General features: G+C 50.8%; 2 protein-coding genes across 7 annotated transcripts in view; both read left to right on the forward strand.

Moving 5' to 3' along the window:
- The window catches only part of RGS3 (regulator of G protein signaling 3), a 64,338-nt gene extending 61,783 nt beyond the window's left edge, over positions 1 to 2,555 (forward strand). For all 4 annotated transcript variants that reach the window (XM_042835801.1, XM_042835798.1, XM_042835799.1 and 1 more), the window contains 3 exons: positions 495 to 556; positions 1,222 to 1,388; positions 1,466 to 2,555. In XM_042835801.1, coding sequence (XP_042691735.1) covers positions 495 to 556; positions 1,222 to 1,388; positions 1,466 to 1,651 — 415 coding nt within the window. In that variant the 3' untranslated portion in view covers positions 1,652 to 2,555. The remainder of the gene's footprint in view (positions 1 to 494; positions 557 to 1,221; positions 1,389 to 1,465) is intronic.
- Positions 2,556 to 3,955: 1,400 nt separating this feature from the next.
- LOC122169571 lies at positions 3,956 to 8,978 on the forward strand. 3 transcript variants are annotated; one of them, XR_006171589.1, is made up of 3 exons: positions 3,956 to 4,038; positions 4,697 to 5,347; positions 5,928 to 6,293. XR_006171589.1 is itself a non-coding variant. In XM_042835828.1 (3 exons), exons 1-3 carry the CDS (start codon positions 4,036 to 4,038, stop codon positions 8,765 to 8,767), a joined length of 639 nt encoding a protein of 212 aa, XP_042691762.1. In that variant the 5' UTR covers positions 3,967 to 4,035; the 3' UTR covers positions 8,768 to 8,978. The 3 variants fall into 3 exon arrangements, 1 of the variants encoding a protein (XP_042691762.1); XR_006171588.1 differs by having other exon boundaries at positions 3,967 to 4,095; XM_042835828.1 differs by lacking the exon at positions 4,697 to 5,347 and adding an exon at positions 8,299 to 8,978 and having other exon boundaries at positions 3,967 to 4,095; positions 5,928 to 6,037.
- Positions 8,979 to 25,589: the final 16,611 nt, after the last annotated feature.

Below are 25,589 nucleotides of genomic sequence, written 5' to 3' on the forward strand. Positions count from 1 at the left end.
CTGAATGCTGCCCTGGGCTGCAGGGAGCTCCCTGCCCTGTGCCGGTGGCACTTGGGACTGGAAATTTCCCCGCCTTCCCCCAGTGCTTCAACATGACACCTTCAGCTGGACAGAGGATGCTTTGGGAAACTGCTCAGCCCTGGAGGTGCTCCAGCAGCTGGGACGAGCGCTGCCCAGCCTGCGGCTTCATTGGGGCACCTGAAATCCCACAGCCCTGGGCACTGCCTGGGATTTTTCCAGTGCTGGCTCAGAGGCTGCAGCACGCACGGCTCTCCCTTACCTCATGTTTTCTTCCTGCCACCCTAAACGCAGAGCATTCATTCCAGCACAGCCAGCTCAGCACTGCGGGTGCCAGTGGTGCTGCAGCCACTGCAGGGTGCACAGTGATGCTGCTGCTGCTGGAAGCGTTCTTCCTCCAGGGCAGCTGCATGGTGGCAGGCAGCAGCTGTGGCTTTTGCAGCTTCACTCTGCTAACAAATGCCCTCATCCTGCAGGCCTGCACCTGAGGAAGCTCTCAAGTGGGGGGAGTCCCTGGAGAAGCTGCTGCTGCACAAATGTGAGTGTTTGCCCCTCTGTTTTGCCTTTGCCACTGAGGAATGTCCAGGTGTGTGCATGGGGAGCGCTGTGATTTCCTCAGCTCTGGTGTCTTGGGGAGAATGGAGATGGAATGGAGCGTCCCAGGCTCTGGGTGGCCTGGTCTGGTGGTTGGTAACCCTGCCTGTGGCAGGGGGTTGGAACTGGATGATCTTTGAGGTCCTTTACAACCCAGGCCATTATATGATTCTATGATACTTTCCTTGCACTCATTTTTCCTCTGCCAAGCTGGGGGGGAGATTCAGGGGGGAACATTATTGCAGGAGCCAGGAAGAGCTCAGGACTGTGGGAGCTCCACTGGGGAGGGAAAGGCAGGATACCCTGCCTGCCTTGTGTCTGTGGGGCAGGAGCAGCTTTGCAGCACTCCCTTCCTTGTCTACATGTCCCTGTGGGGATCCCATCTCCATCCCAAGCTCCCAATCCATGCTGAGATCCCCCTTGAGAGCCCAGATGGCTGAGAAGTGGGCACTGAGCACACACGTGGTTCATGTTCGTGCTGCCAGGCCAGGCATCGCCACCTGCACTGCTGCTGTTCATAGGGGATTTTTAGGGAGTGAGATGGCAGGGATTTGGGGTTTGATAGAGGTGTGTGTCTGCCCAGGAGTAGAGCTGTGTCTGTCCCCACAGATGGGCTCGCGGCCTTCAGGGCCTTCCTGCGCACCGAGTTCAGTGAGGAGAACCTGGAGTTCTGGCTGGCATGCGAGGAGTACAAAAAGATCAAATCCCAGTCCAAGATGGTCTCCAAGGCCAAGAAGATCTTTGCGGAGTACATTGCCATCCAGTCCTGCAAGGAGGTGAGGCCGGCTCCCGCTTGGAGCCAGCTCTGTGCCCTGGGGCCCGTGGGGCCGCTCACTGCTCTCTCTGCCCACAGGTGAACCTGGATTCCTACACACGGGAGCACACCAAGGAGAACCTGCAGAACATCACCCGCGGCTGCTTCGACCTCGCGCAGAAGAGGATTTATGGGCTGATGGAGAAGGACTCGTACCCCCGCTTCCTCCGCTCTGACTTGTACTTGGACATCGTCCACCAGAAGAAAGCCAGCTCCCCGCTGTAGGGCAACGGGACAGACTGGGAGCTGCGTGTTTACATGGAACCTGCGGTGGGGACCTCACTGCAGCCGGCCGTGCCCCCCAGGTGTGGGGCGGTGGGGGCACTGGTGCCAAGCAGGCTGGTACTGCTCCATCGCCCCGTCCTGCCATCGCTGGTACGACGCCGTGGGGCAGATGTCAGCCAGGAGGGGAGCTCCCGCATGACTACTGTGAACCTGAGCTGCAAACGTGGCTGGATGGCGACGCTTGATCCCAACCCAGCGTGGAGGAGGAAGGCTTTTACGCAGGGCTCTGCTTTTCCCCAGGCAGCACTGATGTGGGCGTCATCTCTGGACAAAGGACTCCTGACCCGACCCAGCCCCGCGGTGCTGCTGCGCATCTCTGCCCCAAGGCAGCCATCCCGCAGGAGCTTCACGCTCCCCTCATTCCTGGTTTATTTATTGACCTCCTCTCGCTGGACGCATCGCTGTATTATAGGAAAACCTCGTTCCCAATTTACAAGTGCAATAGTTGTGCGTGTCATGGCGGAGTTCTCCCGTGGAGTGGATGCCTTCTCTTTTACGAGTGCGTGCAACATTTTCTAAGTTTGCAGGTTTTATCTGACAAAGAAAAGGAAAAAAAAAAAAACGACAAACTGATAACATGTTCCCTAGCAGCGCTGGGGGAGCCTGGGTGTACATATCCTGCCCTGACGACGGAGGGCTTGCTGATGGAGATAAGCAGCTCTGGGAATCGGTGCTCTCCCTACTCTGGATCACAACACTGCGTTTGGAGACGCGGGGCTGTTGCTGAACGCGGCGGAGCCGGATGGACTGCATGCGTCCGGGCGCCCAGTTTACAGTGCAAAGCATCTCTGCAGCTAGCAAAAATACATTGTCATGGTCATAGGTAAATAAAAGGAGAATGTAATTTCTTGTAGCCTTTTCTTCATGGTATGTTTCTCCTTGCTGGTGGAGCTGGAGGAGCGCAAACATGACTAAAGATGGGAAAACCTGGTCCGACAAAATGCTGAGCTGTCTTGCGTGCTGCAGCAGCTGCCAGATGCTCCTGGGTTAAAGGCTCAGGCCAGAAACACAGAGAGTTTTGCCCAAAATGAGGCTGTTCCCAGGGACAGCGTTTGCTGTGTGTACCCAGCGGGGCACGGGCCTGTGAATGAGGAAGTGCCCAGAGATGTGGCTGACCTCGTGTACCAGTGAGTCCCCATGGGACACATCAAAAGGAGCAGGAAAAAGCCCAGTGTTGCTGTGTCAGGTCCTGGCTTCACTGCTTGACTGGGCACAGCTGGGATCTGCAGGGAAAATGCTCTGTAGGGGCTGGTTCCTGTGCATTCAGTGGTTGAGATGTTTCATGCCCATTCCTGGGGCTGCTTGCAGTCAGGGTTGGGTGGTTCAGTATGCCTGTGGCATCACAGGGCCATGCAGTGCTGTTGGGTGGCTCACAGAGCCATCCATCTGTGTGGTGTGGGGGCTGCTGGCAGTGGGATAGGGATGGTGTGGCTGCCCCCTAACTCACGGGCACAGCTCCCCATGGCAGGTATAGTCCCTTCCCTGGCCACTGTTGCTGGAGCTGCTGGTGCCTGATGGCTCAGCACAGTGTCCTCGTGAGCACTGCCAGCCCCTTCTGATGTAAGGGTGCCCCCTGATCCCTGCTGCCCAGGCAGCTTGTCCTGGCTGCTTTAAGCCTCAGCACATGGCCCAGGATGCCTCCATAGTCCCAGGAACCACCCTGTGCCCGTATCTCCTGTAGGGCAAAGGTACCTCCAAACGGGACCTTCTCTTCCTCCCCATCCCAAAAGCCTTCATATCCTCTTCTTCCTCCTGGGCTTCATGGGTCTCTGTGAGGCATTTTGTGGAACCTTAAAGTGCCTTCTTGCTGCCAAGGAAGCCATGTGCCATGCACATCCCTTCCTGTGGCTGGGTGATGCCCAGGAGCACCCAGTGTCACATCCCCATAGGTTGAGTGCTGGATGGGAGCCCATCCCTCAGGCTGGGCAGCGAGGGCTGGGGCAGCACTAGGACACGTGGGGCAGGGGCCAGGTGCCAAGGTTCACATCATCAACTCCCAGCTGCCTCAGGCAGTCACAGCGAGGACAGAGGTGACAGTGTGCAAAAGACGGAGATGTGAACACCTGGGAGCACTCCCTGGTGAAGACAGAAATAGCCCTGCAATAGCAGTAGAAGTTTGGTTATTGCTGTAATAGAATTTATTACCAGCACGTCAGGTTGGCGTGAGTCACTCTGCAAACACTGTCCCCACATGCTTCAGAGATGCACTGATCTCTGGGAGAAGCTGGGCTGGGGTAAGAGGTGGAGATATCAGGTGTGTGTTCTCCTGGAAATGGCACTGCCCTGTGCTTGCCGTGGTGGAAGGATGCATCTCAGAAGACCCTATGGTAACACTGCAGCTTCAGCTTTGTCCTTGTGCCATCGCCCCAAGGCTTCATGCCCTGGTAATGAGGGATGTGGGAAACCTGGAGCAGCTGGTGGGGATGCAATGGGGGACGTCAGCTCATGGATGGGGCTGTTATGGAGGTCTCCTTGTTGGGGATGGCCATGGGGAGGAAAATCCTATTGCCAGTGCCCAACACACAACCAACTGTGGGTTCTGTGGACATTGCTGCTGTAGGCAAATTCCCAATGGGGAAGCTGCTCCCTCCCCAAATGAGGGGATGCTGTAGCAGGCTTTATCTCAACAGATAGCAGGGATTTATCTTGGAGATAAAACCTGTGGTTGCTCAGTTGCTGGTAGTCACAACTCAGCTGTGTTTGTGGTGTACAAATAGGGGGAAATCTGCCCTCGGCACCTTGGTGGGGTGGAGCTCACTGGGACAAAGACAGCAACGAGGCAAAGGGCCATGGGGAAATGATTTCAGTGGGAAAATGGGAGCAATCATCTTGTTGGGTTCAAAAACGTGTGCTGACTGCATGGGTGAAAGAGGTGATGATGGCTGATGAAAATGTCATGAAATCATGGGTTTATCACTATGTCTTCCCCACACCGTTAGGGATGAGAAGGCTGGGGTGAACTGAAATCAGGTTTACCTGTTGTAGGTGATGTATCCTCGCCCTTCAAACACCCCGCAGCTCAGTGCCTCATCAGCTGAGGCCTCCAGAGAAGGGTGTTGGGGTCACCTGTGATCCATGAATGAAGCTCTGAAGATAGAAACTGAAAATACTGTAGGCTGATGAGTGTGTGGCGGATGGAGGCTTACTGGGAGAAAGCAGCAAGCTGTGTGTCTGCCCAGCAGCACCAAAGGAGCAGCCCAGCACCTGGGAACGAGGAATGTTTTGTGCTAAGCAGTGCCAGGTTGCACGTGAGCCCTACTTCAGAGCTGCCCACAGCTGGGAGAATGGAGCCCTTCTCTTTCTTGTGCAGAATCAGTGGAGCGCTTCCCTTCCTTACAGGCGTGCTGTGTCCCAGGATGCTCCAGCACTGCTCAGCCTTTCTTGGGCTTCTCCAAGGCGCCCATCCTGGAGCATGAACTTAACCAAATAAACATAGATTTCTACTGAGCAGAATAATTCCTTGGACCCCCGATTAGACAAATATTCTCAGAATAGAAACAAGGCTACTTTACAGCCACAGACTAAACATAACTCAGCAGCTAGATATTGAATCTGCAGACACGAGAATTCCCCTGCCCCGGCAAAACAGCTGACCTTCTGTGCGAGCCACTTAGCTGTGCTCAACAAGCGATATAGGTGGGTGGAGACCACATCAAATTCCTCTTTCTTGGGTAACTGATCTCCCTGGAAGGTGACTGGGGATCTGCTGTGGGGGCACCTGGTCTTTGATTGCCCGCATGGCAATGGAGTCGGTCTGGGTTTGCCCTGGGATTTTTGCTTCTGCTGGGTTGGGGGGCGTGCAGGGATGCATTGAAGTGGTTGTGTCCTTACCAGCTGTGACCCTGGGGGGCTCAGTGCTGTCCTTTGTGGGACTTTGTCCTGCCCAGAGGAGCAGCAAGCAGTGATGCCCACCAGGCGTATGTCCTTGCCTTGGGGCTGGGAAGACAAATGCTGCTGAGCTCCAGGTCTGGCATTCGTTGTGTTGCTCCTGCAGAAATTCTGGGGAGCAAATAAAAGAGAAAATAACACACTTCTGAAGTAAAAATAACAGACTCAGATGCTGTCTGTCAAGGAAGCAAAGTAAGCCAGGCTGGGCTGCTGCCAGGACAGGAAATCCAGCGGCTGTGGGAGTCCCCTGGGTGCTGCTAACTCATACGGGAAGCATTGTTATAACCCTCTCTCTCATTGCTCATTCTCTGATTCTTTTCTGCATTAGGTCATTTTTACTCAGCCTGTCCAGCTCACACATTCCCCGCTGCTGGGGGAGGAAAGCCAACAACGCCAACTCTCAGCTCTCCTGGCGGCGCTGGGGAGGCTGAAAGAAGGGTGAAGTACACTTCTCTTTGTAGCTGAGCAGCCCTGTGGCATGGGGAGGATCTTCTTCACAGGGTGATTCACCGCCAACATCCCTGCCCCACTCCAGCAACCACTGAGCTATGCATGGGGAAAGCTGGAGGTGACAAGTGGGATCCCCAGCTTGCAAACATCCAGCCCCCTTCCCTCAGTCCCAAGCTTTCATCCTTTGGCAGAGGAAGAGGAAGGTGGGAGAGGGGGAAGGGCCAGGCCGGAGCAGGTGGGGACCAGGGATGGAGCATTTATGTGGGAACCATGTGTAAGTCATTTCTTGTCCCTTCCTGATCTAATTGGGTAATTATTTTGGAAGCATGCACGTGTTTCTAATGGAAAGTTTCACGTAGGCTGTGCGTCAGTCTATTGGTGCAGCAGCTCTGTTCTCCTTAATGCTTTGCAGCATTTCTAGACAAAGAAAAGTGGGTGAAACCTCCTGCACATGGCACCAGGCACGGTGGTGACCGGTCAGACAAACCCAGCCCAGCTCTGCAGCAAACGGGCGCGCTGTGAAGCTGATCGACAAAGCAGAACAAACACTTGTCTGCTCTTTGATGCAGCTCCAGTGCTTGTCCCCAGGTGTTTGGACTGGTGTGTCTGATTTTTTGTCCTGCCAGCTCCAAGAAGGATGTGGAAAGCCAGAGAGGTTCCTACTGAGATGAGCATAGATCTGGGGCACGGGACCTATGTGGACAGATAGAGAAGAGCTGATCTAGTCTGGGGGCAAGGAGGCAACACTGATTTGGGAAGGATAATTACAAAAGTGATGGAACTGAAATCTTGTTGGTAGCACCAGGTGACAAAATAAGCGGCAACAGCCAGAAGGTATAACAAATTTCAGGCCTTCAGGTTGGACATCAGGAAAAAATAGAGGTCTCCAAAGATACAGGAGTCTCTACCGCAGGATGTAGTGAAGACTTGGCCAGACAAATTCATGGCTGACCTGATGGGTGTTGATGGTTTTCCTGGTCTGAGGAGGGTTGAACTGCAGACAAACCCAGCACAACAAGGAGTCTGCCCCTCACTTTGCTGGTGGACATGGGTGGTGTCTTCCATGACATGTGATGGAGGTGCAGAAGGCCTACGTCCCCACGAGACCGAGCCAAGGGAAGATCTCCTTCCTTTTGCCCTTTGGCCAACTCTGAAGCCGTTCGGCTCTGGGTAAAATACAAGAACAGAGTGCCAAAAATTGGACTGCCAATTGGGCTGCGTTGGGCTGTGGGTTATGACATGGAGCACAAGGTGATGTCTCTGCCCTGTCCATTGGTGGGGAGAGCTCACCTCCATAGGACATGACTCAAAAATTTCTATCCTCACTCTATTTTTCAGTACTAATTTTTAAAATCATTTTTGACACCATCTAGCCTTAAGTTGTGCCAGGGGAGGTTTAGGTTGGATATTTGGAAAAATTTATTCTCAGAGTAATGAGGTATTGGCACAGGGGGTGTAGGAGTCACCATCCCTGGAGGTGTTCAAGAAGAGGAGAGATGTGGCACTGAGGGACGTGGTCAGTGGGGATGGTGGAGATGGGTTGGGGTTGGACTATGTGATCTCAGTGGTCTTTCCAACTTTAATGATTCTACAGTTCTAAAGCCTGAGCAGCACCCTGTGCAGGGACCAGACATGGGATGGGGATCCTGGGTGGCTCTTGCAAATATTGCCCAACACATTTCATTTAATCTGTTTTTGAACACAAGTAATTGATATTAATTGACTAGATTATTTTTCAAGGAACAAAAATGTTGTTACAGGTAGGAAGTCTGATAAGTTAATGCAGCTAATCCTTCCTACAACAAATAGAATGGAAGGAAGTAGAATGGAAGACCTCACAAATCACATTTCAACAGAATGTCAACTTTTATGGCTAAGCCATAAAGTAGTAGTTCCTGAAGAACTAGCAGAGTATTAATTAAATGAGAATTATGGACACTCTAATTACTGCAGCCTCATTACAGCCCAGGAATTGACTCAGGCAGCGAGCGTAGTGAGTTCTGCTGCACCAGCACTCATCTGCTGCCAGGTGCCTGCTTGTTGGGGATGTTGTTTCACAGGAACACTCATCACCATCACTCTGCATATGCTTCCCACCAGCTGATGGTCAAACCAGTGTGTTCACAGTAAATCTGGATGATGTTCTGGGTCATGCAGGTATTTTTCAGGATGCGCGGAGGCTTTGAGGTGGTTACTGACTGATACTGCATGAGGCAATCTCTTTACTCTCCTCTTTCCCTTCCATGCAGTGATGAGGCTGAGGAGCAGCTTCAGGGCCGCTGCTTGAAGATTCAGAGGGGTCTCATCTTAGACCTGCTGGTTCATCACTGCAGCCACATAGGCTTCAGCGTCACTGGCTGCTCTGCAGAGGAGCATTTTGGAGGGATTAATGTTTGCTGGAAATGGAGTAACCTCATTCAGACACACTCTCCTTGCTCAGAGCATGCAGATCTCCACCTCTTCACTCTGACTGCACGCCCTGGTGCCCCCGTCCACTTCCTCCTGCATCTTGGCCTGCACAAATGGGCTCTCAGCCTCCAGGATCATAGAATCATGGAATGGCTTAGGTTGGAAGGGACCTTAAAGAACATTGAGCTCCAACCCCTGCCATGGGCTGGGTGTCCCCCATCAGGTCAGGCAGTCCAGGGTCCCAACCATGGCCTTGGGCTCCTCCAGGCATGGTGCAGCCACAGCTCTCTGGGAAACGTATCAATATAAAGGTAAGAGCTGTCAAATCCAGTTCTCACTGTAGGACATGCAGGGGTATCACACACCGACAAAGCCTCCCGGTGTGGTTTCCTATCTGGTGGATGCTCCCTGGGCGTTGGGTGGGATCAAGACAATGCTGAAGCTTTGCCACAAGATTTGTCTTCAGACAAACGTCGCCTTCATCCCTGGGAGTGTTCAAGAAATGTGGAGATGTGGTACTTAGGAGCATGGTTTAGTGGCAGTGCTGGTGGTAGATGGATGGGTTGGGCTGGATGATCTTGAAGGTCTTTTCAAGCCTTAATGATTTGATGATTCTGTGACTCAGTGATCATGGCCACATTTCAAATAGAGCTCAGGGAAAGCAGCAGACATTGGGGTCAGACAGGAAAGACCCAAAGGTTCTTCTTGGTTTGGTCTGAGACTGATCCCCACTGCTTCCTCCAAGCACCCCAGCTTCAAACCCATTGCTGCACGGGGCCCCATCTGCTCTGCTCCCAAACCAGCATCCCAAAGTTCTGCCAGCCCACAGCTTCATGAGGATCCTGATCAGTGCTTCATCTTCCTTCGACGCAGAGATGGGCAGAATCCTCCCCCGTTCCTCCCATGACACAGCTCCGGTGGTGATGGGCCAGGTGAGGAATGTGCTTCTTGGGGCTGGAACGTGCGCTCAGCTATTTCCAGCTGTGGCTTTTGGAAACGTTTGGTGCCTTTGCCACTTTTAGCTCTGGCGGCTGCTTTTCGTTTTCTGGAAAACCTTAAAATGCTCCAGAGAGTTGGACGGGTGCTCAGCTAAAGGAAAACAGAAAACAGAAAAACACAACCCAGCCTTTTTCCAATCAAGCTACAGTGTTGGGTCATTTTTGGTGGCTTTTTTTTTTTTTTTTTTTTTTTGGTAGGAAAAAAACGTATTTATTTTCTTCCTGGATCAGATTGGCCCCTGCCAACGCACTCCCTGTTGTGCTGCGCTCCTAAAATAACTGCAGTGGTTAATGGAAAGAAAGCCCTGGGAGATTCACTCATTTGTGTCTCATCAGGCTGATATGTTGCAGACCCTGCTCAGGGCTGCAGACCTCTGTGGGGCAGTTCCTGTTTGGCTCTCCAGAGCTGATGTAAATCAGACACAGCACAGGGATGGCCAACGCTGTGCACACTGTGGAGCTATGCTGGGTTCGGGGTATTTGCAGGGCTTCAGAGTCCCAACAGCCTGATCTTCGCTGACTGCAGGGATGGGGCATCACCGCCTCTCTGTGCAGAGCCTCACCACCCTTACGGAAAAAAACTTCCTCCTTATATCCAGTCTAAATCTCCCCTCTTATCTTTGGAAACCACTTCTCCTCATGTTATCACAGCAGACCTTGCTATAAAGCCTGTCCCCTCCTTTCTTACAGCCCCTTCAGATACTGACAGGCCACTCTCAGCTCTCCCCAGAGCCTTCTCTTCTCCAGCCATGACACTCCATATTTGAAAGCACCCAAACAGTTTTTTTAAAAACCCTTTTCCCATATCATTTCCCAATCTCCTGCTCCCTCTCTGGACAAAAACAAACAAACAAACAAAACCAACAAAACAGAACAAGAAAAACAAACAACCCACAACAAATCCTACAAAATACAGATTCAGAACCAGCCTCTACCAGCCTCTCTGGGGTGGATGCCCTGGCTTGGGGCTGCAGGGGCTGTTGGGCATGGCTTGAATTTCCTTTGAAGGACCTGCTGCTATTGGCAGTGTGAGCTCATATCCATCACAGAGAGCCGGTTCTTCTCTGCCCTCTGGCAAACTTATCAGTGCTTGCTCCTCATCTTGTCATGACTGCAGCCAGGTGGGAGGGCAGCTCAGCATGCTGCATGTTTCAGAGGGCACATGGTTTATGTTTGGAGGGCTTGGGGCCAAGTACTGTCACCACAGATGCTCAAAGGCAGCAGTGCTGCTCCCCATGAGGTTGCTCAGGGGTTTCTTTTGGGTGTTTATGGGTCACTTTTTCCATCACCTCTGTCTAACCCACGTGACTGGGAGCAAAGAACATGAGCTGGCTCCTTCCCCTCCTCCAAGCACTGGAGAAACCCCCAAAGTGCTGGGAGGTGACTCAGAGAGACACGACTGCCCCAGGCTGCCCCAGGTACGTATGGATGTTGTGTGTTGTCATGGTCGGTTTTGACTCGCAATACCTCCCAAATGAGGTGAAAGCCAAGCACACCACCAGGGCCTCCACACCTTGCCTCACAGTACTGGGCCTGATTTTACCTGGTTTCTACAACTGTCCCATGCAAATACACCCTTGTGTTTTGGGAGTCCTCACCCTGAGGATGCCCAACCTCAGCATCACTGGGCTTCCTGGCTCCTCTGCTGGCCCTTCCTCACCCTGCTCTTACTCCGCAGAAGCTGCTACAGCTGCTAACTGCATTGGCATGGTGAGTTTGGGATTTTTTGAACTCGAGTCATATCAATCCAAATGTCTCATCATGGCCAGCACTGAGGCTTTGAATACGTGGCCTCCCCCAGCAGGCTCTGAGCAGGACACTCGTGCCTATTCCCGTCCTCCAGCCAAGGTCTTTGGGAGAATGGGGTGCGTGGCCAAAGGCTGGAGGGCTTGCTGTTCAGATGGGCTGAGGTCCCTCCATTTACACCCTGACCACTCTCAAGCAGCTCTGGTCCTCCTGGGAGCAGTTTCCATTTGGATCCAGTCTGTTGCAGTGCTGTTTCTTAGAAGTTGCCCGAGCTTCTGTTTCAGTCATTTCCTTGGCTGCTCTGCTCCTGCCTTCCAGCTCAATTCCTGCCATGGGGCTATTTTCATTTTACACACTCTCATTTTTGCAGGCCATGAGCTCCTCTGCTCTTGCAATAGCTATGCAACATGCTGGTGTGTGGGTGGGAAAGACAACAGGGCTGGGTGTGAGCCAGGAATGTGAGAGTAAATGGCTTAGCCATGCTCTCCTGCAGTACTCTTGCTCTCAGGGTGAAAAAACCCCTCCAGGACACGATGGAGGGTGACCTCACTGTGACCGCCCATCCTCTGACCCTGCCCTTGGGGTGCTTGGCCTGCAGCAGGATTCCTTCAAAGGTGGAAAAAAGGAGAGGTCGATATTGCTGTGAGACATATCTGCTATCACCCAGGGCTGGGAGAGGAAGGGAGTGGCAGTTCTGGTATGTCCCAAAGGTGACGCTGGCTCACAAGTGGCACAGCATGGCTGGGTTCACAGGGTTTGGTGATGCAGCTCAGGAGCTTCTATTGCACATCTCTTCCGGCACAGCTCGGTAAGGGGATGTGATGAAAGCGTCCCTTGATCTGCAGAAGGAATTCAGAGAAACCAGAGCCAACAGAGAATCATAAAATCATCATGGTTGGAAAGGTCACCTAGTCCAACCATCACCTCATGCCTGTCACCACTCTAGACCATGTCACTCAGTGTGACATCCACTCTTTTCAAGAAAACATCCAGGGACGGTGAATCCACCACCTCCCTAGGCAGAGTATTTGTCTGCTGGATGGGTCTAACTTGCATTCTACCCAGAGATCTCATGTGCATCAGAACTGGAGAAAGAAGGTTCTGCCTAACCAGAGTCCCTCCAAAGAGGAGTGCTGGCTGCCCCTGCACCTCCTAGGAGGACAATTGTCATCTGATCTGCCCCATGCAAGACAATTCTTGGGACAGTATGGGTCCTGCAAGTATTTCTATGGCATGGTGCAAAGAGAGGAACTTAGAGCATACACCAAGACATGTTTGCAAGATGGACAGGCCATGGCCTCCTCATCCCATCCATGGAGACATTAAGCAGTCAGGGCAACCTGCTGTCTTTCCCTGTAGGAGCAATGGGAGGTTCCCAGAACATCCCTTTTGATATCCAGCACAGGTTGGTAGGACAGAAGAAGGTTGGCTTCCCTGCACCTAGCATTTAAGTCTTTAAATGGTGCCAGCCAGATTCAGAGAATTGAAAAATTTGGGTAGTGCCTGCAGAATGGGTCAATACTGAGGGCAAGGATGGATCCCAGGTGACTCCTATTGGAGGTCAGCTCCCTACCATCCCTCCATGGAAAGCCCCAGCTGGGTGCCGTTTTGCCTTAAAAACACAAGGTGCAAGTTGGAAGTGATGTAGCAGATGCAACGAGGCAAGTGCAGGAGGTTGGTCTAAGGCAGGGGTCCTGGGTGAGCCAGCTTAGCCTGCTGATAGCCTGTGTCAGTGTGTGGTGCCCTGTGGGGTCTGCAGTGAATGGGGGATTTGCAAATCTCCCCTGGGTGCTTCTTCCCAAGGGAGAGGAGTCTCTCTCTGTGGGTTCTGGAAGACTGCTTCTTCATTGGGTTGAAGAGAATTCATGGACCAAGCAGAGAACAGCAACTTGGCTGGTAGGTTGGAAGAGATGGGGACAGGAATTTTCTCAGCTGTAGACTGAACCTGAAGGTAAATTGTGGTGAGCCCAGGGCCTCACTTGCCTGCAGTCCCATCTGTTTGCCATCTATTTTCAGGCAGCTGGACCTGAGGGTTGGTCTTGGCTGAGGTACAGAGCTCTGCTCTGCAGGGTCCCCTTCAAAGCAATGATACTTGGGTGGGGAGCCAGCAAATAGCCTTGGAAGGATCTGCCCTAAGGATTGGAGCAGGCTCTGGAAAGGGAGGTTATAAGAAAAGGCTTAACTCAGTGTAACTTAATGCAGATAAGAGTAAAAAAGGGAGACGGATGGATCAGGCTGTTCAGGTAGTTGTTGGAGTCACTGTCCCTGGATATATCAAAGAAAAGGGGATGTATGGCACTGAGGGGCACAGTTATAGGCATGGTGGAGATGGGTTGGGGCTGGACTTAGTGATTTTAGTGGTTGTTTCCAACCTTTATGACTCTCTGATGGAAGGCTGATCCAGCAGCTGCTCACAGCAGAGCTGCTGCAAGTAGCTTACCTTCAGTCTTATGCCAGCCGCCTGGGCTTCCTTGTCAGTCCTTCCTCAGGTCTTTGATGCTGTATTCATGGCAGCTTCTGAAAGAAATAACCTTGAGCTTTGCAGCTAAACTCAAGCTGGGCACAATAATGGAAGTCATGACTGGGAGAGGCTGGCACAGGGCACAGGTGCATCCTCTGACGCTGATGTATGGAGGATGACTAAAAAATGGCCCTGGAAGCCTCAGCCTTTGTGCAGCTGGGTTTTGTGGGCAGCGTTCCCTCTAGATCTTTAACTCTTGAGCTTTCCAAAAGAGCAAGCAAGCAGCATGGGGCCATCATACACATGTAGGGACTGGACATAGTGTAGTCTTCTACCTCATGCCCAGTGCCTCCAGGAAGGGATCTTCCCTGCGCCTTCATCATTGCATTTTCCAGCAGTGTGGAAGTGATTTAAAGCACACACTAGGAGCCATTGAGGCTAGCTGTTGCTGGGGTTTGCCTGTGTGCAAGGTGTTGGCCTGGGATTGGCCTTGCAAAGCATCATTTGTTGCTTGCCAATGGAGAGCTCTGATGGGCTCACCACTGTACGCTGCAGGGGGCAGGCTGCTGCATGGGCAGATGTACCCCACATCACATATGGTGTGAGCCTCTGTAGCAAGTTGAGATCGTTATCTCTTATCACATTTACCTGGGAGAAGAGACTGAGTCCTCGCCTCACTACAATCTCCTTTCAGAAGGCTAAAGGACACTCCACCCCAGAGGGATGCTGCCTTCTCTAGAGTAACTCACATCTCATTAAAGTTGCAGTCTCTTCTCCTTACACTTAATCACCCAAAAGTCTCTCTCTGGGATGTCTCTTGGGTGAGCTTCATCCCAGACCTGCGGTAATGCTACTGGAAGTGAGAGCACTTAACTTTCACAGTCTTCTTGAGATGAGACAGGAGACCTCTGTGTCACTGAAGGTCAAAATAATCTACCTTCTCATTGGAGAAGTGTTGGGGAGGGACACATGCCTCTGAAGCAGAGAAGGAAGCCCATCTGTCCCATCACTGCCATGCACAAGGCCCCACACAGGTACCAGCACCAGCAGGAGAGCCTGGGGCCCAGGCTAGAGCCACATCAAGTGCCTAATTTTGTTGCCATTGAGGCACTGATAACTTCCACAAAGAACAGGAGACAACGAGCATTCCAGCCCTTCCTCCCAGGAAAACTGGATCCTTTGAAAATTCATCATCTTGCGCGTGTCGAATCCAATGTGAGTATCCACCAGCTCTCTATCAACGATCTTGCTATCCACTGTCAATAAAAGAACTATCTGGTTTCCCAATAATCTCGGCCCTTTATCCCACCCCCCTGGGACTGCTCTCCGCCCATCCCTCACATAGCCCACGCAAGGCTGCCAGCCTGTACCCTCTGCAGCTGCAGAGCCAGGAGAGTCCTGGAAGGTCCCTGAGCACCCAAGAGATGTGCCCACATCACTGTGCCCTCCCTGCCCAGGAGGAGGGTCTGGATGGTGGCATGGGGCAGCTTGGGGACTCGCCAGCCTGCACAAGTAATGCTCCACTTCTCCTGCACGCTCTGGACGTTTCATCCTTCCACAAAAACTGCTGGAGATAAGGGCCATGACCTGGCACCAGCTCAGGAATTTCTAACCTCTTTTTCTGATAAGAGCTCTGACAAAGGCTGCCCTGGGATGTTGGGAACAGTTGGTTTTCATGGGTGCTATGCAAGGTCAAGTCATCCAGCAGGGACCACCCTGCACTTGGTCTAACAGACTGAAATAGCGATGGAACACAGAGCTGTGGCACTGTGGACTCTGCAGCTCACAGCAGGGCACGGGCTCCCCTGCTGCAGATTAAGTAGTGTGCAGCTGCAGGAGAAGCAAAGGAGAGGAATGACACCTGGGAATGTGATGCTGCTGAATGAGACATGAGTATTCTTCCTCTGCAAGAGGAAGGGAGTGCAGCCTGATGGTTTGCTGCCCACCCCAGTCAACAGAAATTGCCTCTCATGCATCTGGGGAAGAGCAACTTCTTCCCCAAAACTTGAGGTCTGTTCTGGTTTTAGGTTTGATTACAATTTGGAAATTACAGCGTGACATTTGCATCTTCACTGGGGATCAAGGATGCCTCCCCAGGCAGGGTGGGACACCAGGCATTATCTGGCCCAGCAGAACTGGATGCTGTCTGCTGCAGATCCCTAACCTAGATTCCAGTTTTCTCCTCTGCATGCCACATCAGTGCTGGTGTGATTCTGCTCTGTCCAGCAAACCACCTCTATTAACTTAAGAGAGAGCAACTTCAGAACATCCCCACTGCACCCAGCTTTGTCTCACAGCCCAGCTGACTGCTCCACGCTTTCTGTTGGGCTTTGTGGGGCAGATGCCTGGTGCAGAGCAGGTGCAGTGATCCTGATGTCAGGATACGTAGCGTGTTCCAGTGCATATGCTGAAAGGCAGCAGATCTCCAGATCTGGATGCTGAAGGAAAATCCTTCCTGTGCCTGCTTGCCAAAGGGATAAGGAGGGGAAGTGCATGTGCCCCAACCTGCCTAGTAGATGCAGGAGGCACTTCAGGCCAGTCCTGACCCACTGAGTGCTGCCCTGAAGGGGAAACCAGCGACCCAGCGGTCCTGCAGGGTGCTGGATGGGGCTGTGGTGCCAGCGGTGTGTTCTGCTGCACGCAGGCTGCTTATTTAGGAGCTGATCCAGCAAAACCTTCCTGCACAGAGGTACCATTGAGTTCAGAGGGACTGCTCACCTTCTTGAAGGAGGTGCTTGTGTGTTTGAAGCTATGGACCCCTGGAAGCTGTTTGCTGGATTGGGGCCTTAGGGTGCAGCACGGGCTGTGGGATGCTGAAATGCCTCAGGGCTGAGATCACTGTTGGCTCTATTAAATGACTGCAGAAGATTTATTGCCATTTATCTTCATTGCTGCAGAAAAAATGAGCACGGTTTAGGCCAGAAAGCAAAAATTAGACTCTTGGAAAAGCAACACAAAGCTGTTCCAAAGCTGCTACATACTTCAGTTTCCCCCACTCTGGCCCATGCAGTGCTCCTGCAGTGAAGCTCCAGCTGCAGCACCACAGGAGATGGTTCTGCCCCGAGGTCTGAGCTTTGGTTGTAGTGTGTGCTGTGTAGGACAGAATCCTGTGAGACGGAAAGGATCCTTAAAGGCCATCCTGCCAACTCCCTGCAGTGAACAGGGACACCCACAGCACCACCAGGTGCTCAGAGTCCCACCAGCCTGACTTTGGTTGTCTGCAGGGTTGAAGCATCCCTCGACTTGGAGAGGCAGCGAAGGAAATCTCAGAGAGCTTCTTGAACATGGGTAATGCTGATCTGGTTGCTGGTCCTTAGAGCCAGGTGTGGAATGGGACTGGCTCTCCTTGTGCTGGTAGGGCTGAAGGCTGCTGCTGAGGTTGGCTCCCACCCATGGCTCCTTGGCAGAGAGCTCTGTGCTGCCCTTCACTGCCTGCTTGCCCTCAGCCCTGCCCTGCACCATCTGCAGCATTTGCAAGGGAAACCTTGATGGATCAGAAATGTGCTGGGGTGGGATAAGCCTGTCCTCCAGAGCTATGGGGCAAAGAGGGATCTTCTCCCCACAGACACAGCACCTGGACCTGATGTCTTCAGCAAACATCTGGGGATGCCCTTGAAATGGGGTCTTTTGATAGCCTAGGCCAAAGAACTTTGCTAATGCCCTTTGCCGCTCTTGCAGTGTCTTCTTTTTTTTTTTTCTTGCTTCAAGGCATATTTTTAGCAAGTTGTTGCATGTGCTCTGGCCACAGCTCTCCTTGTGAGTCCTCCAGCACAGATAAGGAGGCCAGGAGGAAACAATTGCAGCCTCGGTTATTTTTGGCTATGAGAAGATCCTTATGAACAGCCTAACTTCTTAACAAACAAAACACCCCTTCACTCAAGGCAGAGGGGAAACAATCAGCCCATTTATCCCATGCACTGACGAGGCTGCAAAAAAGGAGCTAATGGGAGCTCGGTTGACTAAGCAGAAAGGGTCTGCAGAACAACAGAGCTATTCTGGGAAGGGCAGGAAAGGCTGCTGGGATGGCAGCCTGCTTCCTCCCATGGGTTGCTGTCCCAGGATCTGTTCCCATCCCCGGGGCAGCCCCTTAGGCTCTCACTTTCTTGCTGATCAGAGTGACGTGGATGGCACAAGGAGTTGGAGGTGCTCTCTGTTGACAGCAGAGTGCTGGCGACATGGGCCATCTGTATAGCTGGTGGCGGGTTGGCTCTGCAGTTTGCTTGGGGTTTGATCTCTGATTTCAGCAGTTTCACCCTCTCCCTTTCTACCTGCACCCCAAAAGCCTTAGCAGGCAGAGCTAGTGATTCTCTGAGCCCCTCTATGGGACGGAGAGGAGGTCACACATGTAGGCTGCTCTTGATGCTCTGTAGGGCAGCAGGGACCTGCCTCTTCTGCAGCCTGTGGCTGTGATTTGGGGAGGTCAGGATGCATGGTCCATGTTAAAGTCCTCCAAAGATGGGCTTTTTGTCTGTCCTGAACTGGGCATCGAGGTGACACGGGCTGCCAGCTCTGTGCCCCAGCAGCAGGAGATGGGGTCACAGCTGCCAGCATCAGGCTCAACTCTCTGCTGAGTTCCCCAACCCTCTCCTGTGCAGTTGGCCAACTTCAAAAAGGAATTAAGTCTCCTCTGGAGAGATGCATCAGGTTTATTTATAAACACTTTCAAGTGCTCTGTGCTCTGCAGATGAAAGGCGCTATTAAAATGCAAAGCGTGGTCTTCTCATATATGCATTACCCTTTTGTCTGTACACAGCCCAACTTACTCTGCTATGTGGAACTTTCCCATTCATTTCCATTGCTCTGACAGCTCAACACTGCATCTCCTGCAGTGCTAAGAACAAGCTGCAGCACCCAGCCCTTTCCTTGCCATCCCAGTTCTATAGCTGTGGCTGGAGAGTTGGCCGTGTTTCCTGGGAAAGTGTGACCTTGGAGCGTGGATGGGAGATGCAGGGTGATAAAAACAGGTTTTACTTGTATTTATGGGACAGTGGGGTGTTTGGGCTGCATGGGTTTATGGTCAAGTTGATTTAATATGGACTTGGCACCTTTGCTGAAGGGACAGCAGATCCCAGACTTGACAGCTCTGCTCATGGTGACCTCCTTCCATGTGGTGTGTGTGACATCTCCTGTGAAAGCAGGGTCTGTCACAAGAGCTGGAGGAGCAAAAGAGAGGAAAAAAAGAAGAAAATAGAGACCAGCTTATCTGTGTGAATCTGCTTAGCCCTTGCACTGTTTCTGGGAGGCTTTGATATGGTTAGGGCTCTGGCTTTGGAGGAGGTGGGAGGATTGGCAGGCAGACAAGCATGACTGCAGCTCTGGAGATGTACTTTCCAATCAAGTGATCCCCCACAAGCTGGGTAAACATCCTTTGATTTGTGCAGTGTTCCAACAGACAAAGAGATTCTGTCATTGTGCTCTATTGGCTCAGCAAGTCCCAGCACCATCATGCTGCTGTCCAGGTTCCAGATGAACCCAGATCTGACCCACTGAAATCCACAGAAATTCAAATCATAAAATCACCTGAGAAGGGACACCTGCAATGAGCAGGGATGCCCACAGCTCCATCAGTGCTCAGAGCCCCATTCAGCCTGACCTTGGGTATCTCCAAAGAGCCTTCTCCAATTCTCAGACTGGGCACTGTCAGGTTAGCTTTAGAGCAATGTGAGGTGTGGTTTCTAATTATTTTTTATTTTCTCCCAAAGGAGTAATGGGTTGATGGCTTTCAGAAATGTGGATGCTGCCATACAGGGAATCCTTAGTTTGACAACATGAAAAGCTGGAGAAGTTATCAAGGCAGGGCAGAGTCTGGAAGGGTTCAGTGAGGCAGCCTGGTCCTGACTGCCTCTGGTGGGTGAGATTGGGCTTTCATGGAGTGAGCTGTCAATAAATTTAAAATATACAACAGGAAATATTTCTTTGCCTGGTTTGTGAGCAGCCTGAGGAATTTAGTGCAGAGTGGGCCGGTGAGGGATGCAGTCTTCAAGGTTGTAACCTTTAAAGCTATGTTTCTGGTCCCATGGGCTTCCAGAGAGTCAATCCATCTTCTACCCAAGGCTGGAGGAAGATGTGTCTCTGGAAGCCTCATTAACTAGATTCACAGTGAAGTGCCACCTCCCCTGAAATGCCACCTGTTGGCATCCTTCAGAGGTTGGGTTTAGGGTCAGCGGAGGCTTGGTGTCCTCAGAACTGGTGACTGCTGCCATGGCTGACCTCAGAACAATGCTGCAGGAGCCATCAGGTTTAGTCCAATCTGTAAGAGTGCACAAAGTGTGTGCTCCTTGGGTTAGATCTTCCGTGAAAGGTGGGGAAAGACTGGGGGTGGAGCATGAATGTGGTCACTTGGGTACAGAAGGATGTTTCCAACTGACTTTTATGTCTACTGAAGTGCAAGTGTCGTCCATAGATGACTGTGTGGAAGGAGAGAGCAGTCTTGGAAACACTTTCTAATTAACCAAGGAATCAAGAAATCCCTTGAGAAGGTGAGTAGGCATTTCCCAAGTCTTCATTTGGACTCATCTCAAAAAAGAGACTATATAAATGCAAACGAGCAGTTTTAGTGCTAGGTCCTCCTCAGCAATTGTGAGCTTGAAAGCAGAAAGTACACTAGCATTGACCATGTGCCTGTGCACAGCAGTCCAGAAGAGAATGAGAGAAGCCTTTGGATTATTTTCATAGAGCCAAGACTGGTTTCCTTTCATTTCTGCTGTCTCCTATGTACCGTTCATGAATGTGTTTCTAATGCTTGACGCTTGGGAATAGATGTTTGCTTATTTATGCCATAAACGTGGCCTGTGTTGATGGTAATTTCCCAGCTGGCAGCCAAACTGTGAGTCATTACATCCCTCTGGGTGCAGCAGTCCCAAAAATCAGAGACTGAATCTATCCTGCAGCCCCAAGAGGCCGGAGATGATAGGCACAAACCACGTCTGACCCCTGCTTTGGGAGCCCCAGCACCTCCTTGGTGCCTCCTACATGAGCACCAGCAGCTGAACAGGGCAGCTGGATGGTTTGACCTTGTTGAGGATGTTGGACTTCCTCTGAGAAAGCATTTTGGAATTGCTTTGGCTCTGGGGAGAGCTGGTGGGTATCAGCAACAAGTAGGTGGCAGGAGGTGGCATGTGGGGCTGGTGCTGCCATTGCTGTCCCTGTGGGTCAGCGTGGAGTACATAAAGGCATGTACACAAAGGACAGACACAGTTACTCTATTATGAATTTTAAAAAATTGGTTTTCCCCACAGAAGAGCTAGAGCACTGTGTACTGTAAGACACCGAAGGTGAACTGTGAGCAATCCCAAGCTTTAGGGCTGCTGCACCAACCTTCCCTCCTCGTTGGGGTATTCTGTGTCCAGGTTCACTCAGTGCTGTGTGCAAAGCTCTTTCAGCCTTGATCGGAGCTGAGTTTCCAACCACACAAGTGGAGAAAGCCCCTTCCCTGCATCTCTGTTCACTTACTGCTTCTCTGCCAATTAGAACTAAATGAAAACCATAGTGCCTGAAAATCTGGGAAACATCCAGAAAAGGAATTATGAAATAATTTCCTCTTGGTGCAAGTAAGCAATCAATCTCTCTCAGCGAAACTACTTGTAATTTTTATATAATTACATCGATTTTCATGATGCTGGCTAATGATCCACAGCATATTTCCTACCACGACTCTGACTTATTGCTGCTTTTGATGTGGGCACCTTTTATATTTCTTTTAAAAGTGAAGAAGTATTATTTCATGGTGTACTTGATGCACACATCCCGAATGTTTGTGTATTTCAACAGCAGTATGTTTCCCTAAACTTCATATCATTGCAAATCATGGTTCCCCTCTTCTAGAAGCTCCTGTCTGCTTTCTGTCACTTGGTCTCCAATGAATGGTCCAGAACTTGGACCATATAATAGCAATAGCAGGGGCACACCAAGTCTCTAAATACAACCCCAGTGCCTCAGATGATCACCCATGTCTCTGAAGATGAGCTCTGAGATCTGGGCATTGTCTCCTGATGAGTGCTTCAGACCTTGGAGGGAGCCAGGGGGTCCTGCTGGTATTTCTGCATCCATTTGTGCCATCTACTAAGTGCTGGCAGCCTGTCTGCGCTCCTCCTCCAAATGGCTCTTACTCTTTGTGCTCTGGTGATTTATTCCAAGGAGAACAGTCTGTGGTTTTTGTGTTGCCTTGCATCAGTCACACAGTTCAGCTCTGCTCCAAGCTGAGGAGCACACACTCTTGTCCCCAGCATCTTTTTTTTTTTCATGCCAAGTTATGATTTTAACCCATTCTCTTTTTAACAGCATCAGTTGGAGGAAAGAAGGGAAAATCAGAGCACAGTGAGTGAATGTAAATATAGGAAATCATCATCTTTTTCTCTGTATCTTCCTGCAAGAGCACAAAGAGCTTAGATCCTTTCCCATCCAAAGGAATCCAACTGCTGATTTTTCCGACACCTGTAGCAATGTGGGGGCATTTTTTGGATGTCTCATCCTGCAGCATTAAACATAGGCACAATTCGCAGTTTTACCTGGAAGAGTTTTATGGGCAAGAGCACATGCTTGTTTTTGCTCATTCCTGGAGCAGCAGTTGATGTTTAATCCAGAATAGAGAAATACTTGTTGAAGACTCCAGAAGAGCTGCTGAAGATCCCCTTCACACGCAGAAGACCAAGGAGCAGAGGTCTTTGGGGCTGGCTCTGCCTGTGGGTGGTGGAAGGCAAGGGTATGTCTTCAGTTGCCCTTTATTGGGACAACTAAGGAGTGATTCAAACATCTGGACAGATGTGTCCAACACTTTTGGGTGCTATGGGTATCACACTTGGCTCCAGCCATTTCCAAGGGATGTATGCATGCTGCAGCTCCCATGCCATACAGGCCAACCCCATGGGAATTTTCTTCCAGCATCCAAGCTGGCACTGGACATTGATGTTTCAGGAACTGAACTCTTCCTCCATTTCTCAGAAGATCTGCATTGCTGGAATTTGTCCTTCCCTCTCTGTGGGCCCCCTGCACAAGTTCCCTAATGAGGAGGTTAGAAGTGTGACCTGCAAATGCTGTGGGAATCTCACCTTTGGGGGTTTTCTTTATCCAGATTTGGACATTACCCTGCTTGGAGAATCTACAGAGATCCCTTCCAACCTCAGTCACCCTGTACAGTGCAAAATACAAATAAGTTGAAGATTTATTTGAAAGCGAAGTTCTAAATTTGAAGGAAAACCCAAAATATTGACATGTGCTCCAGAACAGATATGATAACAGATTTCTACTCTGTAACACTGTTTTTTTTTCTGTTAACCTCAGAACATAAACATCAATATGATCACAAGCCTGTTCAGCAGATCCAAAGCATCAAATATAACATGATGCATTACTCTAGTCAGGACACAATTATTAAACCTAAAACACTGTCTAAAACATTGATAGGCATAGCCTGTTAGCACCAAATGTAACTGGCTGGCCACAAATGCAAAATTAGAAATCAGACGTTTTATTTTGGTCTGTTCTTAAGAAAAAAAAATTGATTCCAGAGAGATCACACTCTCCAATGAGAAACTTGCTGTGAGAACAACTTATCTGCCCTGTGCAGTGAGGTTTTATCTGAAGCCTTTGTTCCCCTGTGCTCCATGTCATGCTTTTGGCTTCTCCTTGCTCTCATGGTCTCAAGATGGGTTTGGCTTCCTCTCTAGTCCTGCTAGTGCTGGGCAGACCCCTCAGCCCAGGATGTTTGAGATGCCTTTGGAAGATCTTGTTTCTCCTTAACATGTGGCTGAGAACCACACACTTTCTCTGCAGGGCTTGACATGTCCTCAGGGCTTAATCAATATTGTCTAAGTACATGGTCACCTTTCACTGCCCCTGCTATTCTGGGATACAACCTGATTAACAAATTTTCCATGTGGCCATGGTCTCTGGAGGAGCAACTTGGCAGTTAAGGTGCAAAGCAGTTGCCTGCTCCTCATTGCTGACAACCGAGTTCGTCTTTTCAGGACTGTGTCCCATGTCAGAGGAATCCAACCCACAAATCCAACCCTTTGTGGCTGAGACATCATCCAGCTTCCAGGAGCAGCCATCACTGCCGTGCTCACCTGGAGCATACCAAGAAAGTGCAGACACTGTAGACCTACCTCTGCTGTGGTTGACTGAAGCTGATTCCATGCAAGACAGGACTTGAGAAAGCTGTTTTATAGCAGTTTTGGTCACGGGGAGAAAGATCCTACGCTCAGCACTTGCCTTTGGCGGTGGAGCTTACCAGCTGCTTTGCCAAAGGGCTTGGCTGGTTTGCTGTAAATAACTTCTGGAGCCTTACTGTCGTGTCCAAGCCTGTGACAGCAAAAGATAATTGAGTTCTGAGCACATGATCTCACTGGCCCCCGTCCATTGCAAAAATACCTCGTGAACGACTCGTTGATCAAGAAGTGCCCTTTATAGTTGGGTCACTTACGATCTCTAACAGTGTACATGCAAGAACAGCCATGAATTATCTGACCACAAAACACTGTTGCTGAGGGATGTTTGGAGTCCAGCAGAGTCCGCATGACCGGGCGCATCAAGAACTGAGGCTGGAAGCTTGGCTCCTGCTTCAGCCCCAAGCAGCATCCCAAGACAAGGCTTTCAGGCATGTATGCCAGGCAGTAAGCACTGACCACATCTCTCCTTCCCTTGCGTTCCTATCCTTCTTTCAGCCTCAAGACCTTTTGCACCTCCTGGAGTTCCTTCCTGCCAGGAGGATTCCTGTGTCTCTCATATCTTCCAGCAGCGGTCAGCAGCACCCTGATTCTACTCTGTGAGGTGCTGAAGGTAAATTGCTGCAGTTATTAATTGCACTACTTCTCCCCTCTCTGATCTTTTCTGTTCTTCATCATGGCCCTGTGGGCTGCTCTCTCATGGAATGAGTTGCTGGGCAGGCTTGCCATCTTCTGTCCTTATAATGACATGCTGGGCAGGCACCTACTCTTCTAGGTAGCAGAAAAATATCAAAATACTCTCACAGTTCCACTCTTACAACTCTTCCAACTCAGCATAGCTCACAAGGGCTCAATGGGAGGCCTATATGCACTGGGGGTATGTCCCATCCCAAAATGTAGCAGTAAGGAGGACTAGAGGAAGGGCTTTTCTTCTGAATCAACCTCATCTAATCTCCCCATGGGTTAAGGCAAGACTCCTTGCTCTGGTTTTCATCAGATTAGAGGGAAGCAGATCTTGAACAGAACCTTATGGAGTGCCTGTGGGAAGGGGAGACAAGATTTGGAGGAGTAAGAGAGCTGTTCTGTTCTCCACCTCCCTTTGGTATCTGAACTTCACAAATGCTAGAAAAGCCTGCTTGTCCACAAAGGAGAGCTTGAAAAGTCCATGGAAGCCCTTCATAGGAACTGACACGTTAGAGATATATAGGCACAAGTCTGGAGGGGAGAGAACTGATGTGTGATGCACATGTGATGGGGCTACGGGGGAGGAGGGCAGGACAAAAATGAGAGCTGATGCCCAAGACAGGGTTAAAAGATGCTGATGACTGGGGAGAGAGGGATTTTCCATGCTGCACTCTTGCGTCCAGCCTGGGATATTAATCACTCGCTTTCATCAACATCAGAAAAGATAGATCCCTCCCCCTCCATGATATAATAATCAGAACATTCAACAGCTCCAGTTCAGCCAGAGCCTAAAATCTCATTCTGGAAATACCGTTCCATTTTTCAATGGCCGTATGCCTTTGAAATGAGCTCTTGATTTTACTGGACTGACTCTCACTTCCCAAAAAGAGCTCCGGCGCTGTCTCTGCGGCCCTTCTTCCAAACCATATGAATCACTTTGGCCTCAGGGAGCTGCCACAAGTCACTTGAGTGGCTAAAAATATCTCAGAGGAAGAGGACAAAAATATGCTTCTCTGCTGCTGTAACGCTGGGCTGAGGAGGGCACGCACCAAATTAACTTGTTCGCTGTTCTGGTGCTT

The sequence above is a fragment of the Centrocercus urophasianus genome, unplaced genomic scaffold (genome assembly GCF_019232065.1).
Source record: "Centrocercus urophasianus isolate 14NV4802_14NV808 unplaced genomic scaffold, USGS_Curo_1.0 seq_55, whole genome shotgun sequence".
NCBI lineage: Eukaryota > Metazoa > Chordata > Aves > Galliformes > Phasianidae > Centrocercus > Centrocercus urophasianus.